This window comes from Stenella coeruleoalba (assembly GCF_951394435.1).
Source record: "Stenella coeruleoalba genome assembly, chromosome: 16".
In the NCBI taxonomy this organism is placed as follows: domain Eukaryota; kingdom Metazoa; phylum Chordata; class Mammalia; order Artiodactyla; family Delphinidae; genus Stenella; species Stenella coeruleoalba.
Window position 1 is genome coordinate 25,140,172 of NC_137162.1, and position 14,303 is coordinate 25,154,474.

Sequence of the window (14,303 nt, forward strand, 5' to 3'; positions counted from 1 at the left end):
ACTCCAGGAACTTTCTCATCCTTGCTGCCAAGTAGGGTGACCCATGCGACCCAAATGCCTGAGACACTCCCAGTTGGCACCTAGGATTTTGGCATAATTATGAATAACGCCCCCATAGACGCCAAAAAGTTTAGACGGTGAAGTATAACACCGCTGTCCTGAGCCATGTCCTTTTGTCTCTCTGTTTACACCTTTTCTCTTGACGGATTTGACCTGTCATTACCATCTGTTCAGATCTTTCTTTTTTTTTTTTTTTTGGCTTCTGATCTTGGCACAGCCTTTACTAAATGAGATGGTGCGGCCAACACAGCTTCCGGCCTTGTACTGCGTCTGATTAAAACATCCAACGGCACAGGTTCCCAGTGGGTGCAACCAGCGAGTTGTCACACCCTCTTTGGATGTGACCTCTGTGGTCGGCCATCAGCTGCGAATCTATCGCTGCAGCCCTGCAGCCCCCAGCAGGATCATGAGAGCCCCAAGGTCCAGGTGGCTCAGCTTGGACACATCCCAGACCCGCCGGGCCAGCAGTTCATGTCTAACCAGAATCCCACATGGTCTGGCCCCCTTCCTTCCTGTTGTCTCTACTCAGAGCTGCCTTGGTCATGCTCAGAACCGCATTCCAGGCTCTCCAGCCACCCCACAGGGAACCCAGGTTTCCCTTCACCAGGACCCATATTGAGGTCACCTCTACTCTGGAATCTACCTTCTGCTTTGAAAGTTGGGGCTGTGGCCCATTCTGCATCCTCTGGCCTCGCTCCCGCCTCCGCGTCTTTCAGGGTTGCTCGCGGTGGCCTGGCAGGCTCTCGGTCAAGTGCTCTCTGGCCTTTTCTCACACCCGCTAATGCGAGCTCGCGGAGGGCAGCTGTCCGTGCCGCGTCCATCTCCGCCTTGCGGCCGTTTGCCCGCCACCCTCCCAGTCAGCGCCCTCCAGTGTGAGCCCCTGACTCCGGAGGGGAAATGCCGAGCTTCGGACAGGTGCCCCGCAGGCCCCCTTCCCCATAGAGCCACGCAGTCTACGCCCGCACTCAGTCTCTGCCAGCTTCCCTCTTTCTTACCCTCCCTCTTGCCTGGAACATCAGGGGAAACACCCTTTTGTTGCCCTGAACATTTTTTCAGGAACCCACATGGGAGACTTTAACCTTCCTGTCGTGATTCTGAGAAGTCCACACCTCCCTTCTCTGTTTTTCTCGCTGCCGCCCCTCCGTCCATCTGAATGCCTCACTCACCCTGCAGAGCCACATCTCGCCCACCGTTTGCATCCTTTACAATCATGGCAGAAAATACCTTTTTGCAATCCTACCCTCCTGAGCCACCTTCTGTTCACGGTAGGTGGAGGACAGTGACATTGAAGGTGATTGCCCCTCTCACCGTCATCTGGAAGAATCCCCACCGTGGAGCATGGTGAACATTATGGTTAGGGCTGCATGTACTCCCATCACCTGCCCATCCTGCTCCTCCCACCAGATTGCCGTCTCCCCTCCCTCCTTCCCTCCAGGTTTAATCTGAGGTTCAGTTCAGGTCTCCTCTCTTCTAAGAGTTCTTCCCTGACTACTCAGTTTCATCTCTGATGTCTGCAGTTTCCTCAAATGTTGCATCAACAATCACTGTGTCTATGGCATGAGGCTGCCTGGGTTGCCCTGTCCCTGCCCCCAACCTGTGCCAAGCACAGAACCAGATCTTCAGTAGAGACCTTCTAAGGTCAAGGCCAAGTAACAGTGACACCAAGAGGCTTTCTCTCCTAGAAACTCCAGACTCCTAAGACCACCTGCCTCCCTGCCCAGCCCTGACACCAGTCATTGAGAGGCACTGAGGTCTTGGTTCCTTCTTTAAAATTCGCTGTGGTTTGCACTTAAACTTTAGTGATAGCTCTTTGGTGCGCCTTGCCAGGAACCAGGCACTATTCCGAGCCCTTTTCATAGATTTACTCATCCACCAATACAGTGAGATGTAGGCATACTGTAGGTCCATTCTACAGTTGAAGAAATTGAGGCGATTGCTCAAAATCATGCGGCTCTAGTAAGCAGCAGAGCTGGGATTTAAACCCAGGCAACCCCACCCTAGAGCCCTTGCTTAAAGACGTGATTCTCCTCTACCCATCGTTTTTGCATGTCCCCCCTCTCTGCCTTCTGCTGGGTGCCTTGCTCATGACCTTGGCCTGCCCAGACCCAGCGCTGGACTCCTGGGCTCGTCCAGTGCGGTGGGCAGGCTGGAGCAGGGTTGGGGGAGGAGTGGCAGCGGCCCAGTTCTTGCTGTCTTCTTGCCACAGATCTACAGAGCCTTCCAAACTGTGACGTAACAGCCTGTGCTAATGGTCTTGGAATTCAGGCCTTAGGCGCCATGGGAAGGTTCTGGGGCCCTGGTGGCCTGAGAGCCCCATCTGGGGGAAGGGGAGGCTGTGGGCAGCAGAGAGGAGGGTAGGAGCCAGAGGTGGGACCAGAGGAATGGGTCAGGCAGGAAGGCAGGGGCTGTGGAGGTACTTTGGGAGGGACTAGGGGAGCCTCTCCGAGGAGGCGGGTGACTAGGAGGGACTGTCACCCGCTCCTGTTTGCTTTGGACTGTAGAGGCCACGTGCTGTGAGCTGGAGTGTGTCTTGGCAAGAGGCCGCAGTGACAGAGCCTTCTGACCAGGGGAGGCCTGGCCCAGGGTGGCCTCCTTTCATTGTTCTTAAAGGCACAGCATGCCGTGGACAGCCTGCATTTCCCACATCTCTGGCCGCTCTCAGGTAGAAGCCTCAGATCTGCCCCAAGGTTATGGGAGGGGGATCAGGGCAGAAGCCGTCCCTTAAGGCTCAGCCTTGTGCCAGGTGTAGTGTGGCCAGGTGGGCAGGGCTGGTGACATGTGCCTAGCCAGGCCCCCTTCAGCCCCCTTCGTCCTCAGCATCTCCCCTACGTCCACCATTCAGTGCCCCCAAATTCTTCCTCCCCTCTTCCAAACCACTCCAAGGAAAGGACACGAGAACGCCCGGACATTTCACTCTCACGGAGGGGCCAAAGCCCGAGCCAAGCGTACGTGGAGAATGGGGGCAGGTATTCGAGGCCTGGGACTGTGCCTCTGCTCCTGGCTCCTTCACCCCTTGCCCACCTGCACACGGAAGCCCTCGCATAGGCCTGGGCAGACAGTAGCACTGCACACACAGATACTCTGGGTTAGACCATGTGAAGGACCAGGCGGGGAAGAAAAGGCAGGCTCGGAGGTTACCTCAAGGCTGCTGTGTTCCAAACTCCGCCCAGTCTGTCTCATCCTGCCTGATATCCTCTGGGTGGGCGCCCAGGGCTAGTGGGAGGCAGCCCAGCCTTCTCGCTGGCCCCGGCGCCAGTGCACAGGTTGTGTCTGCGCCCATCTTGGGTGCCGTGCAGGGGGAGACAGAGGAGGAGAGCCTGCGTCCTGACTGGGCTGTTCTCTGCAGCGTCCCGATGCCTAGAACAGGGCTTGGCGTGTGCCAGGTGCTCCGTAAAGGTTGGTTGTTGAGTACACCATGTGTCTTCAATACACCAGCCCAAGTGCACCACGGGATGCCAGGCAACCCTATGGGCAGCTCATACTATTTTTTAATTAATTGATTAATTAATTAATTAATTACTTTGGCTGTGTTGGGTCTTCGTTTCTGTGCGAGGGCTTTCTCTAGTTGCGGCGAGCGGGGGCCACTCTTCATCGTGGTGCGCGGGCCTCTCACTGTCGCGGGCTTTCTTGTTGCGGAGCACAGGCTCCAGACGTGCAGGCTCAGTAGTTGTGGCTCACGGGCTTAGTTGCTCCGTGGCACGTGGGATCTTCCCGGACCAGGGCTCGAACCCGTGTCCCCTGAATTGGCAGGCAGATTCTCAACCACTGTGCCACCAGGCAAGCCCCCGGCTCATACTCTTGTGATAAGGAGGTCAGCCCTGTTCCCGGTCACCAGTGAGTACGTGGTGAAGCCAGGATCCAAACTGAGGTCTGTCTTGGAAGAGGGGCTAAGAGGTACCTGCGGGCTGAATCCTGGGGTGAGCAGGCTGGGGAGACCTCATGGAGGACCTCGAAGGACTGGGGGAGTTGCAGAGGGAGAGGGAGGAGTGGGGTCCCCCTCCCCCACCAGCTGTCTTGTTCTACTCGGAGCCGTGACCTCAGAGGACTTTATTCACATCCTGATCGCATGCAGCTGGCCTCCTCTGGCCCTAATGAGCTCATTATCCATTCTCATTAAGGAGGCCATTGTGGGCTGGTCACCCTGGGGACAGCAGTGGCCTGGGAGTGCCCATCACTTCCTGCCACCCTTGGCCAGGCTCAGCCCCCTTCTAGAGAGGCTAAGGCCCCCAGTCCCTCTCCCAGGTCCTCCCATCCCCTCCATCTGTCTGTCTCCATTTCTGACTCCCTCCGCGCGCGCGTGTGTGTGTGTGTGTGTGTGTGTCTGTGTGTCTGTCTGTCTGTGTGTGTTGTGTGTGTGTGTGTGTGTGTTGTGTGTGTGTGTGTCCGTGCCTCACTCTCTTTCTAGCTCCACCCTTTCCACCCCAGTTAGAGTCCGTTTGAAAGGGCTTTGCAATTGGCCCAGCAGCTAAGGACTACGCTCAGCCTGGACAGAGGGAAAAGCCCACCTTCTGGCCCAGAGCTTTGCCTGCTGTGGCTGAGGGGCTCCCTGCCCCACCTGGCGTGGGGAGTCCTCCAGCGCTGCCCTGAGCTGGAGGTGCTGGCCAGGCCACCCGGTGCTGCCTTCTCCCACCCTCGGCCCCTGAGCCACTGTGAGGTGGGTTTTAGTGCGTCCCGCTGAGCCGGTCGGATGCTGTGACAGGTGAACTTGCTGTTCTTTCTGGGCCTTTGCCTCCTGGAGAGGGCTGGGCCCTGGCCTATAGGCCAGCCTCGCTGAATGCTGTTCTTCTCTGGCACTGTGGACACGCAGTCCTCCCAGGAGAGGCCAGCGTGAGGCGGCTCTGGGGCTCTTGGCCAGTTCAGCTCCCAGACGCCGTCCCGGGCCCGGGGGCTTAGCCTGGGGCCGCCTGAAGGACGCCTCCTCCTGTACGTCCAGCATCTGAGTGCTCCTAGACATCAGCTTGCAGTTTCCCATTCAAAAGAATGGACGTGGTAGCCCTCTCTTGCCCCCTCTGGGGGGCATCTCAGCATAAGGCACTCCAGCTGGGAAGACCTACCTGAGCAGTGGCCTGGCTGGCGCTGGTAGAGCATGGCTGCCGGGCTGGGGTGCCAGGGCGTGTAAGGGGCCTCCCAGCTAGCCCAGGCCCCTTGGGGGCTCCCCACCAACTCCTGTTCCACTAAGTCCTCTGCCCCCACAACAAAAAAGAGCCTGCTCCCCTCTTGCCTGGGAACCAGGGTTGACTTCTTGGGAAAAGGCCAAGTCTGGCAGCCTGTCGGGGAACAACTGCCCCCAGCTGGGCACAGGTGTGGCCACTTCGTCAGTCCAAAGCTCGGTCCTTTAGTAAAACCTTGCTGAATTTCCTTTCCCAAGAACGGAGGCTAGGAGGACAGAAGAGGAAGGGTGGCAGAGGCCAGCTTGGAGTTTGGATCCATCTTCCGAGGACATGAGATATTGTGAGACGTTGTGGCTCAGGCTGGTCCCTGGGCATCCACGAATGCCGGCCACCTTACCTCCCACGTCCTGTGGCTTTAATCCTTCGTTCAGTGAAGCTCATGGCTTCCATTTAATGGGTGCCTGCTGGTGTGCCAGACCCCACGCGCTGTTCTTTATCTCGTTCTCACGCTAGCCTGCGTGGTAGTCTTACCATTTTACAGATGGCGAAACCAAGGCTCAGAAAGGTTAAGTCACTTTCTTGAGGCCACAGAGCATGGAAGTGGCAAAGATGGGATTCAGAGTCAGATCTTTGGCTCCAGCACTTAGGCTCTGTGCCTCAGTTTCCTCATCTGCTGTTCGGCTTGCTGCAAGCTCAGCTCTGCCCTAAAGACAAAATAGATGAGATACTTAGAGTCCCAACAAGACTTATTCTCAGAGTGTACAAGCTGCTGTGAATTGTGGGGGTGATGCTTTGGATGCTATTGGGACTTGGGGGTCAGTCAGGGAGGGCTTCCTAAAGGAGAAAGGAGGCTGCAGGACCTCTGTGCTGGGGAGCTGTGTGAGCTGAAGGACCGGAGCCAGGCCGAGGGGGCCCTGAGATATGTAGGGCAAGGAGGGACATCTCCCCCTGGCCCCATTTCTCACTGTGTTTGCTATCATGCATTGCATCAGCTGAGAAAAGAGCAAGCCATATTGCAAAAGATAGCGCCTTCCGTTCTTCTGAAACCCCAGAAGACAGCCCCCAAATTCCATAGATATCAGTAAACACACACACACGTCAGTTCACCAAGCTGTATTGAGTACCTCCTGACACACTCCTTGGGCACACACACCACCTGGCCACCCATGGGTGCTGACTCTGTTAGTCTAGAATACCAAATACCCACCACCACCCTGATCAGAGCTCAGGGTTTTCAGCTCCGACTCTGTGCTAGGCCCCAAGCTAAGCTACTTCTGTCTCATCTGTTCATTTCAACAACCTTGGGCGGTGGGCTCCATTTATTACTCCCACATCAGAGAGGGGAGACTGAGCTCATAAAGGTTTAGCAATTTCCCCCAGATCACACAGCTAGGAAGTTGCATGCCAGGACCTGAATTTGAGTCTGTCTGACCCTAGATTCCTAATTATTACCCTCTTCCTCCAGAGGATCCTCACCTGTAGACATAGACTCTCAAACCTGCGACTGGACTCATGGTGTTCGCACAGAAAGCAAACCCTCAGCGATGTGGACATGCCCACTCACAGGTGGCACATATATAAAGCACAAGGACTCAGGGACACTCGTTCTCAGGGAGTCACCCCTGAGCTCTCGCGTGCCACAGATGTGCACCTACTCCACTTCTTTGGTGGTTAAGAATATGGGTCGTGAAGCTGGACTGCTTGGTTTTGAGTCCAGCTCTGCGTCTTCCTAATTGTGATCTATTCTGCCTCAGTTTCCACATCTGTCAAGTGGGGATGATGACGATAGTAAAATGTAAGGTTCTTGAAGATGACATCAGGTAATGTGTGTCACGTTAGCTCCTGACGGAGTGCTCTTCTCAGCGTCTGACTGTAATCATATCATGTGATGCACGTACAGACACACCTCTGTTCCAGGTGCACAGGCAGCCATCCACGCGTGTGTGTGTGGACAGAACCTACCTCCCACTATGTGCTCTGCAGGCATGAGGACACGGTGTGTGCTGGACGGGAGCCTGGGAGCCCCGAGGGCTGGCTGACGCCTGAGTCCTCTTGGCCAGCTAGGCTGCCCCCACGGTGGTTCAGGCTCTAATTGCTCCTTGGTGGAGCAGCGGTGACCTTGGTCAGGGGCCCCAGTTGCAGCATTTGACGTCTGAGCTGCTGGCATCTGGGAGAGGCCTGTCAGCAGCTGTGGGTGGGTGCAGGCCCCAGGAGCCTCCCCCAGAGGCCCAACTGTGTGACTCACGCCAGGGCTCCCAGGAGGTCTGCGTGTAGCTAGGTAGGCACCTCTGCCCCTGTTCAGCCACGCCTGCCTGGGCGATGACTGAGCCTGTCCACCTTTGCTTTGCGGAGGTGCCTACAGCCCAGCCGGTGGCAAGCTCTTCTCTGCAGGGCCTGGTGCAGGAGGGACCTGAGACTCGAAGCCACACAGCCCAGCTCTGCGTGTGTCAGGGCTGGAGTGGAAGTCCAGGCCAGTGTTCTCGGGCAAGGTCGGCAGGTCCACAAAGCCGTGAGGATGGTTGAGAGTCTCAGCCCCAAGTCTTGGGAGTGCAGCAGGAGAATAGGATCCTAAGTTGCTGCCCTGGGGTGCGATGGTCACAGTCAGCCAGTAATGTGGCCCACGCTCCATAGAAACTTGTGGTGTAACAGAGATTTTGAGGTGGGAAGGACTCAGAGACAGCCCTGGCACCTCCAAGGGGCACCCAGGTGGTGTGAGGCACAGACCATCGTGCCGCCTTGCCCATTGGGCACCTCGGCCACACTCTGGGCCTCTCAGCAAGTCCCTGCTCAGCTCACCCTGAGTGCCAGGCCTATGCAACAGAGGTAGGAGGAGGGCCAGCCCTGCCCTGCCCCTGGGAGATTCTCTGCACAGACAAGTCCAGATCCATCCCTCCATCACCGATCTCTGGCTCCTGGGGGGAGGGAGAGAGCAGAAAGTACATGGAAGGTTCCCAAAGGGTGAAGTTAGGAGGGAAGGGAAACGATGCCACCAGCAGAAAAGAGCCCTAAATCCTGGGATTATGAGGCCCTTGGAGCCAAGGAGAAAGGTCCTTGCAGGGCCCTGGTCTGGAGATGGCCATGGGAAGAGGTCAGGAGAGGGGACAGCAAGAGGTCAGCAGGCTGGTGGGCTTGCTTCACACGTGTGAGGACACAGACAAGCTTGGATGGGACTGATGGAGAAATGCCCTGCAAGCCCTCCTGGTACCCATGGAGGGACTTGCCTCCTTCACCTCTGCTGAGGATGACTTTGGAGCCCAGATTCCAGAAGTAGAGAGAGGGCTTAGGAGACAGTCAGCCCAGCCGTCCAGGAGATCACCAAGTCGCCTTCTTTCCTGGGAAGCCATGGGGTCACACAAGGAAAGGAAAGACTGTGCTCCCACTGAGACAGCAAGTAGGTTGTTTCAGAGGGTGGAGTTGGCGGTGGACACACCTTGGTGTAGAAAGAGAGGCTGAGAGGGGCTGGGCATGGGAGAGATCTTGGCAAATCCTCCACGAGACACATGCATCCAAGCTCCACTGTTTCTCCAGGCACATCCCTGTTCTGTCTGATGACGATAAGGTCCCCGGCCCCAGCCTGGGCCCATCCTGGGGAAACCCTCTCCTGGGAAGAAGAGCTTCCCTTTGAGACTAGGCCTTGAGGGTACTTCCTTGGCCTACCAGGACTTGGCTTGGCTTTGGAGGCTGGAACTGGTCTTTCATCTCCCCGGACACAGTTTGGGGAGGGTCTGGAGGGTGTGGTAACCAAAACCTTTGAGCTCTTGGCATTGGGACCTGGACCTGGGCAGGCATGTGAGAGCCTCAGCCTTCCAGACCCTCCCAAAAGTGACTCCAAGTTGGGAATTGTGGTTCCTGCTCTTTGGGGCTCTTGGAGCTTATCCTGTGAGCGGGAGGTCGGGGAGGGACCGCTTACCCAGAGTGGCTCAGAGGGCTTCATCCTTACGTGCCAAAATCTGTGGTGGCAGGTGCCCAGTGGGCTTGGGTTTTCTCCAGACTTGACTCATGATGGTGGACCTTCGATTATGAACCTTGCTGATTGCTGGGTACGGGTGGCATTAGTGAGTGAGTGAAACCCGCTCTGGCTCAGGTGAACAGCCCAGGAAGGTCACTGGCTCACTGTAATTAGCAAGTCCAACAGGGCAGTCTAGCTTTAGCACGCCTGCGCCCCAGGGTCAAGTGATGGTCAAGACTGACTTTCTCCATCTCCTGACTTTGTTTTATTGACTTAACCCTCAGGACGTCTCTTCCCACACACCCCTGCGATTCCTGGTTAACGTGGGATTTAGGGTTCAGGTCGCCAGAGCACCCATGTCAGTTCCTGGAAAAGCCCCTGAACCATTACAGTGTCCGGGGAAGTGCAGACCAGTCAGAACGACTCCTGTGGCCTAGGAGGCAGGGCCGCAGGGCAGGAGCCTCTACGAGGTCGGGAGCTCCGTCCCGTGACCTCCAGTCGGGCTCTGTGGAAGAACACTGGGCCCGGGGCCTCTTGGCACAGACTGTTGGGGTTCCTGAGAGCGTTCCCCCAGAGCCTGCGAGAGGGGGAGAAGGCATCCCAGGCAGAGACCCCTCTGGCTTCTTTGGAGTCTCTCAGCCACAGCCTCCGGAGTAGCTGTGCCGCTGTGGCCTGGGCGTCAGGGAGGATGGCGGTGCTGCCCCAGGCAGGTAGGCCCAGAGGGTGCACGTGGCCGTGGGTGTTGTGAAGGTGGCCCACACCCATCCCACTTGGGGGAAGGACAAGGGAATTGACCTGAATCCGGCAGAGGGAGGGAAAGAAGGCATCTTTCCCAGGTTCCGGAGGGGCAGTGACCCAGCTAAGGGCTGGACCACAGAAGTCCAGACCGTTGTCTGAGACTTTCTCTTTAACTTTTTTTGTTTGAAGACTCTGGTTTTTTTAGAGCAGTTTAAGTTCCCAGGAGAATTGAGTAGAAGGTACCGAGGTGTCTCATGTACACCTGCCCCCCCCCCCCACGCACAGCCTGCCCCATCCTCAACCCCCTGCACCAGAGCGGTGCACTTGTTACAACTGATGAACCTGCATTGACACATCCTAGTCACCCAGAGTCCCTAGTTTACATTAGGGTTCGCTCTTGGTGCTAGACGTTCTGTGGGTGTGGACAAACGCATAAGGACATGTATCCAACATTATGGTATCCCACAGCTGTCATGGTGTTTCATAGGTTTTGCAGAGCTGCTCGCAGAGTGTTGTGGAACTTCCTGGAAAGGGTGGGGTGCAGTGGGCATTCAAGACTAGACCACAGGCTGTTTGCTCTCCCAGGCCTGTGACGTGGGGCATCAGAAGTTGAAGACCTAGGTGCTGACCCTGGGTGCGGAGGTCCTGTGCAGTGGTGGGACTTTTGTCCTCCGTCCCTCTCCATTGCTGTCACAGCAGCCCCCAGGCAGCCTCCACCACCTCCCAGGGCTAAGCCCAGCTGGGAGCGCCTGGAGGTCCCCTTGTGCCCCTCCTCAGGCAGCCACTCACTGCTGTGGCCACGTGGTGATGGGGCCTCAGTGCTGGCCAGGGAGGAACCCTGGGGTCTCCTGGAGTACTTTGCTCAGCGTTTGTTTGAATGATGAATGAACGAGCCAGCAAAGGGGAAAGAAAATGAATGAGGCGTTATCACTTGGCCACAACCCTCAAGGGTCACTCAAGGGTGCGGTGCCCACTTACTGCGACTGAGTTGTCAACATACCGAAGGGCAGCTGTGAGTAGCACTGATGTGAAAATACCACTGACCGGAGGTGGGAAGCAGGAGCAGTGACCATTAGAACGTATCTGTGAGGCCTTTACCCCCCGGTGCCTTTAAAAGCAGAGAAAGTGGTGCAACTCCGGGTCACACCGGTGGTCCTAGTGGGCTTGAAGGACCCTACACCATCTCTGTGTTTGGTCAGAGCTCCCTTGACCTTTCCTGCAAGGTAACTTTCACGTGTTGGGCATATCATTGTGTCGATTTCATTTTCAGGTTTTTTTGTTATCAGATGTCTGTGTGAGTGGATGGTGGTCCATCAGGCCCTCTTCTCAGGGAGCGTGTTGGTTTCTTCTTTCTCAGCGAGGAGCCTGGGCTCCAGGAGGCTGGACGTGGGCAAGACGTCTGCCAGGCACCCAGGCGGTGTGGCTCTGCACCCTCCCCTCCACGCTGCTCCTTCCCTCCTTGTCCTGGCCCCGTCCACCTCTGCCATCTGCTGGGCTCTCATGGCTGCTCTCCCGTCCCCCCTGCAGGCTGGTGGTTCGTGAGCACCTCTGAGGAACAGGGCTGGGTCCCTGCCACCTACCTGGAGGCCCAGAATGGTACTCGGGACGACTCAGATATCAACACCTCCAAGACTGGGGAAGGTAAGCTCCTGTGGGTTCAAGGGGTCGGGGAGATGATGCAGCTTTCTCACCCTTCTCCCTAAAACCATCAGAAGCTCTAGAACGATATGGATCATGTTTCCCCCCCTGCTTCTCCCAGGATCCCGTGTCACTGAGGCCAACCCACAGGCTCACCTCCTGTGCCACGTCTGTCCTTACTGGTCCCACATGGGGCTAAAATTAGAGGGGAGATCCCCGTGGGGTGTGGATCTCAGGCTTTGGCAACTTTGGGGCAGAGATTGGGGAGAACGGCCTTAGGGCTGGTCCCTCTCCCCACCAGCAGGCCTGGGTTCCTCTGGGGGTCCCCACAGAGATCCACCTTTGCCCCCCTCACCCCACACTGTGCTCTCTGCGACAGGGACGACCCCAAAGGGACTTTGTGCACACGACTTCCTGCCGTGCACAGCCTGTTCAGAGGCCTCTCTTCCAGGAGCCTGTTATCCCGGTCAGGGGTGCAGACGTGGAGGGCAGGTCTGGGAATCATTTCTCAGTGTTGCAGGAACCCAGGGATGGCTCCAGCCCTGCACCGTCAGCCTCTCTCATTAGCTCTGACCTGGTGAGGTTTTTCTGGGGTTTTCTCCAGTGCATTTCAAGGAGCCTGCCCCTCCTCCCAACCCCAGCCAGCACTGGCCTGCTCAGCCTATCCGTGGGCTTGGGTATTCCCCAGAGCGGGCTGCCAGAGCCCGGCGAGTCTGAGCCACCCTGTTCCCGGCTGCCTGCTCCTAGTCGCTTCCAAGCCTCCCTTATTCTGGCAGCGGGAACGCTTGCCCTAACGGTCAGTGGAGACCGTCCAAATGGGCACATCTGAGAGCCAGGGGGATGCGTGCCTGCCACCGGGGGCTCAGGCCACCTCCAGGCCTGCCCCTGCCCCACCCCCCATTCCACACTGCCCAGGCCAGAATAAGTGGCCTGCCAAGCCCCAGCTCCGTCTTCATCCTTCCCCCAAATGTCGGTTACTCGGCAGGGAGTCGGAGCCCCGCCCTTCCTCCCATGTAAATGCTGTATTTCAGTCCCTTGACCAGTACTGCAGCCCCTGCAGTGCATGTCTGCCTTGTGACAGGTTTCCAGAGACCAGGCCCCATTGAGAAGGGCTGGCATGTTCAGGCCAGGTGCTCGGCCTTTCCTGGCTGCTCCCCGAGCCCAGGGGCTGAGCCTGTCCCCCATCTCATCTCTGGTTCCCTCGCACCTCTGCAGCGGTGCAGGGTCGTAGCTCCTGAGCTGGGTCCGGTCTGTTTTGTCTGCAGTCACCAGGCCTCACCTCCTATCCAGTTCCACCTTCTGGGGGGTATCCCAGGGCTTTTCAGAAATAACAATCCCTAGAGTGTACTGAGGTCTCACTCACTCCTTGGTGTCTGCCCTGGTACTTGAAATGCCCTCACCACCCTGGGAAGGCTCTGTCACCATCTCCATTTTCCAGATGCAGGAACTGAGGCTGCAAATATTTAGATATGTATTTGTCCTCATAAGGCTTGAGCCCTGGTCGGCCTCCTCCGCCAGTGGTCTTCCCACCGTGCCGCATGTCTCTCCGTGAAGCATTTTCTTGTGAGCAATTCTAGGAGGGTGTATGTGTGTCTGCGTGTGTGGAATTGGAGCCCCACCTGAAAAGGTGACGCCAAGAGAGTCAGAGTGGAGACGTCAGGTAGATGCTGGAGGACCAGGACACCAAGTGGGTAGGAAGGAGCCTGAGAGGTGCGTGGGCAGTGACGCCGCCAGGCTGGTTTGAAGAGAGATTGGGTGCTTTGCACAGAACAAGCAGTAACAGGTTATAGAGAATTTTGACCTCGATGGAGTAAGAACCAGGCAGCCAGTGGAGGTTCCGCCTTCAAGCAGGGGCAGGGGCGGGTGTGTGTGTGCGCGTGCGCGTGTATGCTCAGGGTGAACCTCCTGATGAGAGGTTCCTCTGCACACTTTGATAGGACCTGTGTGCCAGCACCCCTGGCAACATTTGGGCAGCTGTGAGTCCCATCGTCACATCGTGGGCATCTCCCCGCAGCTGTACAGAGGGGCTCAGGACTCAGTACCCCAGCCCAAGGCCCAACAGCTGTGGTGTGTCCGCCAGTCTCTGCACGGGCAGCCATGTGGCTAAGAGATCAGCCCACCCTGGTCCCGTCTCTGGCCATCTCTACCCCAGCCCTGTTGCCATCCCATTGTAGGTCCCCTGAGCTCTACAGGCAGAAATTGGAAGCCTTCGTCCCATCAGAGCTTCCCTAACAGCTCATGCTCCATTGCTTCAGGAAGAAAAGAGGCTGTTTCGGTTTATTTCTGTCATCAGATGTTCTGGCATATGTTCATGTTTCTCCTGAAGCCAGGTGTGCTGTGGAGAATGCAGAAACGTTTCAGTAGGGGGCAGGAAGGCCGAGGTGGAGGCTGAGACCCCCTTGTCCACTGCTGATGAGGAGGGTCCAGGCCCGACGATGGCAGGGTGCTTCCGTGAGGAGCATCGCCTCAGAGGTGAGGAAGCGGAGGCCTGGAGGGGTGTCACCTCCACGGAGTCCCCAGAGCAGTTAGTGGCAGAGCCAAGCCCCAAACCTGGGTCTCTGCCTGTGCCCTGCGCCCCGCAGCCACCGGCAATGACCTGCCTTTCTCCCTGGGCTGGCATTGGCCCCAGGGTCCAGGCATTCTCCACTGTTAGTGCCTAAAGGGCGCAGGGTCTAGAGTCCAGGCTCCAGAGCCAGACTGCGTGGATTTGCGTGCTGCCTTGACGCTCAGGTGTGTGACTCAGAGGGTTCCTGAACACCCCTGTGCCTCTGGCCTCCCATTTCCAGAATGGGGAGAGTGCCAGCTAC

At 57.3% G+C, this 14,303-nt stretch overlaps 1 protein-coding gene across 8 annotated transcripts in view; it reads left to right on the forward strand.

Moving 5' to 3' along the window:
- SH3PXD2A (SH3 and PX domains 2A) overlaps positions 1–14,303 on the forward strand; it is a 243,186-nt gene that overhangs the window by 201,240 nt on the left and 27,643 nt on the right. For all 8 annotated transcript variants that reach the window (XR_013824408.1, XR_013824409.1, XR_013824410.1 and 5 more), the window contains one exon: positions 11,386–11,499. Coding sequence is in view for 5 of the 8 variants with exons in the window: in XM_079901013.1 (XP_079757139.1) it covers positions 11,386–11,499 (114 nt within the window). In the remaining 3 variants the exon portion in view is untranslated. The remainder of the gene's footprint in view (positions 1–11,385; positions 11,500–14,303) is intronic.